At 45.8% G+C, this 4,510-nt stretch overlaps 1 protein-coding gene across 1 annotated transcript in view; it reads left to right on the forward strand.

The window, feature by feature from the left end:
- Positions 1 to 4,510, forward strand: part of T265_04627 (hypothetical protein) — a gene marked incomplete at both ends in the record, with an annotated part of 18,938 nt that overhangs the window by 5,514 nt on the left and 8,914 nt on the right. Inside the window, one exon of the mRNA XM_009169409.1 lies at positions 983 to 1,153. Coding sequence (XP_009167673.1) covers positions 983 to 1,153 — 171 coding nt within the window. The remainder of the gene's footprint in view (positions 1 to 982; positions 1,154 to 4,510) is intronic.

Genomic DNA, 4,510 nt, shown 5'->3' on the forward strand with positions numbered 1-4,510 from the left:
ACCGACATGGCATCTGACGGTCAACGGAATCGAAGACAGCCTCCAGGTTGAGAACAATAACCACCATTCTAGCGATGGTGGTTACATGCTCAGGATGAAACCCAGCTTAGTTCTCACGGATGTAACTTCTGCAGTCGGTCAGTCTGTGCAAGACTGTCCCAAAGGGCACATTAGACGCTAAAACCACCAGATTCGTTTTCAAAAGGCCATTAAGCCCTCTTTGAGGATGAAGATCACAGAAGAGACGCTTCCCTCCATCGCTATCTTGTTCTGGCTCCACGCAATTCACAGTCTGTTCGTCATGCTCCCTGAAGGCAACGAACGGTCAATCCCATTATGTCGCGGATCCGTCACCCCCAGCTGTCTGCGGTGTCACGGGGTTGCGACAAGCGGTCATTTTTACAACTGTCGAGTCCTGGTTAAAACGAAATTGGCCTTGGAATATCGGCCCCATACTTGCTCCGACCAACGTCCTAATTCTCTACTCATTCCAGATATCAGGCTCGGTGCTCATAGACTAGAGACTATACGAGCTACGTACAATTGATTTGTGCCTGAAAAGGCTATGGACGGGAGATTCATGCTACCCTTGAATGACTCATTCACGATTACCTTCAAACAAACTGTTGATGAGTTTCGATCATTCCACATTTAGGTTCAATCAACAGCTTTGGGCTGGGTTGAATAGTTCCCCTCACCTTTGACTCTTCATCAGCTCCTCGGGGTATTTTTAAAAAAGAGTCAAAAGATAAATAAGCGCAAAGAATAGTAATGTGACAGGTGATCGCAATTTGTTGACCCGTCCACCGGAATTGCTCTTCCTAAAGAGGATTCGATCATCGTGGTAGTGAATAAATCCGGAAGTCGGGACCTGGGAGAATCTCTTTCCCGATCTCGAAGAAAGCGACACTACTTTCTGCCTCCCTGGTCCCGCGGCCATTTTCTAACATTTCTTTTCTCTTCCTGGTTCTCCGTCCTGTAGAACAATCCAGACGCGATGATCTCGAGGCCCTCGGACACATGTTCCTTTATTTCCTTCGTGGCAGTCTTCCATGGCAAGGATTGAAGGCAGAGAACCTGCGTGACCGGTACCAGAAGATTGGCGATACGAAAAGGGCCACACCAATCGATGTGCTATGTCACGGCTATCCAGGTTAGTCAGTCAGCCCGCCTGTCCGCCTGTTCGTCGTACAATCAGCTGCCATTTGTTGCTTATTCGACTTGGCCTCGGCTGTCTGTAGCGTCGTTTTGTCTGTCTTTTGTGCGCACGTTTATGTGTGTATGTGTGTTTCATTCCTACGACCTGACTGCCCTTCGCGTATATGCACAGTTTTTTTTGGTTTGATCTCACCTGTATCGATTAGCCCGCCCGTGTTTGTTTGTGTTCACGTGTTTTCCAACTGCGAATGCGTGGTACGCACATTTATCGGACAAGCGTACATCGCTGAGAGGTAATATGTACTGCCTTTTGCTTGTTTTGTTTGTGGTCAAGCCGCGCTCACGATACATCCGCTTCTGGTGCGGAAGCGATTTTTAACGAATGGCTCTAGTTCACTAGCCTCTTCCTCCAAATAAGTAACCGGAAGGTTTATCCTGGTGTGGAATGCGGTAAACCTCCGGAGGGGACAATTCCACGCCGAAGAAGAAGACCCCGAGGTTTCTTCCCTTGTTGTCTGCTCTCGAATAAATAGCTCGCACATGGCCCCCCTTAGAGAACACGTGAATAGTGTTCACGGCCACATGTGTGGTGTGTCAAGTCTCTAGCTGTGTCTGGTTTTCTCCCCATGTCGAATGTAAGCTAACCCCAGCTAAGTGATTCAGATCATCAATCCACTCTCCACACGCAACGCGGGGGTAGCAGCCGCTCAGCTATCTTTCTCTGATTTGGTGATTGCAGGAATCCGTTAGGTGTCTCTGCCTGTGCATCGTGCGATATGATTCTGTCGAGTTTACACGGGACAGCTTTAGGTGGTTCAACGAAAGTCGTTCGCTGCGTGCCTATCAGTGTGTAGCAGAAATGAATGCAAGTCCACGTGGTTTTCAGCGGTTTCACTAATCTGAAATTGTACTTGAAGGTCCCTTCGATTTTTGGTTTACAAACCTGGTGCATCGATTGGTTTCGCACTCACTACTCAACTCGGTTGTGTGTCGACGTCTGCTATTTCACACATCTTCAGACAATAGAGACAAACACAAGTGTACTTTGATAGTTGTTCGATCCGGCCTCATTTGTTCGTTGTGATTCTAAACGACTACACCTCATCCTATCTATTCATCCATTCAGCTACCTACCTGACTACGCGTCTATTTGTTACACTCGGTCGATACCGTCATAACGTATGTGCATGTTGCACACACGCAATTTCACACAGTTGATTACTCCTTGACGCTCTTTTTAACACCAGATCTGGCCGAACTGTTTTCCCATCTATTTCTCTCATTGTCATTGATTGGAAACTGAATTGTGTCTTTGTACATGTCGGTCGACTGCGTATGGTTCGTAAGATAACATTTCGGTTGAAACACCGTCTCGTGAGTGTTCTGGCGTCGATAGGAGTCATCGGTAACTAGTGCGCAGTGGTGCCCAAAGTTATCCGGTGGTGGGAAGATCAACTTCTTCCAAGCTATAGGTCACAAAGATGCGTTCTCCACAGACTCACCGGTTAAAAAAGCAACCAAGATTGTTTGTCTCACGAGCCGACCAACCTGATTGAAACAAGCCAGTTGGACAGACGATCAAGAATCGCAGTCCACCAACCATAACCTTCGCTGCACAAAATATATGGTCGTGACTGAGTTATCTTGACTCACCAACATTACCCGGGTCCAACTTTTCATTGCGGTGCTCTCTCCGAACTCGAGAGCATGCTCAACAAAATATTCGGTCCGATCTAGCCTCCATGGAAGTGTCGTCTTCGTCATTTCACCTACTCAACGTGAATTTCAGCCTCTCCTGTTTGCTGAACTTCAGACAACTTTGATCCACACCTACCCCAGTGATATCTGTCTTCACGCGAAAATGAAAGGACAAAGGGCTAGGAGTATTTAGGTGGTTTCCTCTGCGGAAACGTGAATTAACTTTACTTGTCAAATGAAAAGCCGCGCTCCTTTCAAGTTGATTGAATTTGATGCAGATATCGTGGACAAATTCGTGCACACTGGAAAATCCATTTCCCGAGTCAGAGCCTTGTTCACGAAACGAATGACACGACATCGTCGACAAATCCAAATGGCAGAAATGTGACAGGTCAAAACAAAAATCGACAGGAGTTACACAAATTTAGTCAGAACCAACCGCCTCAGTTTGTCAACTCTCTAGCAAAGTGATGTACGGTCTTCGTGGCACAAGCGAAAACAAACATCTTTTTAGAAAAAGGAATGAATAAAACCATAATCCCGTCCTTAGAACCCGCTGCTCTATTTACTTTTGATGAGATTCGAAGAAGCTCGTTCGCGGAACAACCAAGGATAGGTTCAGAGTTATCTATTTTCAAACGAGTGACAGAGGCTTTGAAACGTAAGCAAATTGTCCAGCTCAGCGAACAAAGCAACGTCCATTTACGCTACCTGAACCACCCACATTCCCCTCTATAGCAGAGACATCCTTCCGCGTGTCTGGGGAACGTAACATTGATCATTAACTGTCTTGATTAAGAAAGTGAAGCCGCTCAACACATCACACACAGAGAGGTGCCATTTCGCGAACATGTTTGTGGAAAATTGAACCCAACTCGAACCAGTTGCTGTGGTACGCACTTGCACCAAGGTCGCGCAGATTCGAAAGGTTTTGTGGTTTGCCTGAAAATGTTACTTATAATCTCTGGAACAAATCTAATGGTAATAAGTCCCTTTATTGATTTGTTTGTTTGGTTCTCAAGTCCATTTGCCCAAATGATGACAAGACATCACCTATGCCATTACGTTACTTTATACTAGCATCTTTCTTCAGAAGAGTCCGTTCTTCCTTTTGTCCTCTTGAGTGGTGAACAGAACAAACTCGAGGCCTTCAGACAAGCAGATGGCATCGGCGCAAACTCCCCAATGTCGCCCATAACCTTCTTGCACAACGCAGAGACAAAAATCTTGCATTACTTTACCAACCTTTTCCACAGGTTGCCGATAATATTTTCGGTTAATACGAGCTACGCCATCGAAAACCCATCATTCAGATAGATATCTTTATACCAACACTGCATAAAACATTCGGTTATCGCTCCATTAGTGAATCCAGTCAAACAATGACGTTGAAAGAGAAGAACGTGTCAGGCTGAGCAAAGTACTGGATGAAAACGGTTACCCTAAACCGCTTAGTAGAGAACAAGTATCATGATCAACCCAACGACTGGGAGTGGTACCTTACAGTTTTGTTGTCTGACGCCGGTCGGAGAATCTCCAAATTCTGTGCAGTGGACATATTTCTAATCGGGAACGTTCGAAAAAAAGAACATTTTAAAGACATTACTCCAAAACATCACTCGACTCAGCTACACAACGTTCGTTGCATGCAATG

Source organism: Opisthorchis viverrini (assembly GCF_000715545.1).
Source record: "Opisthorchis viverrini unplaced genomic scaffold opera_v5_78, whole genome shotgun sequence".
Classification (NCBI taxonomy): domain Eukaryota; kingdom Metazoa; phylum Platyhelminthes; class Trematoda; order Opisthorchiida; family Opisthorchiidae; genus Opisthorchis; species Opisthorchis viverrini.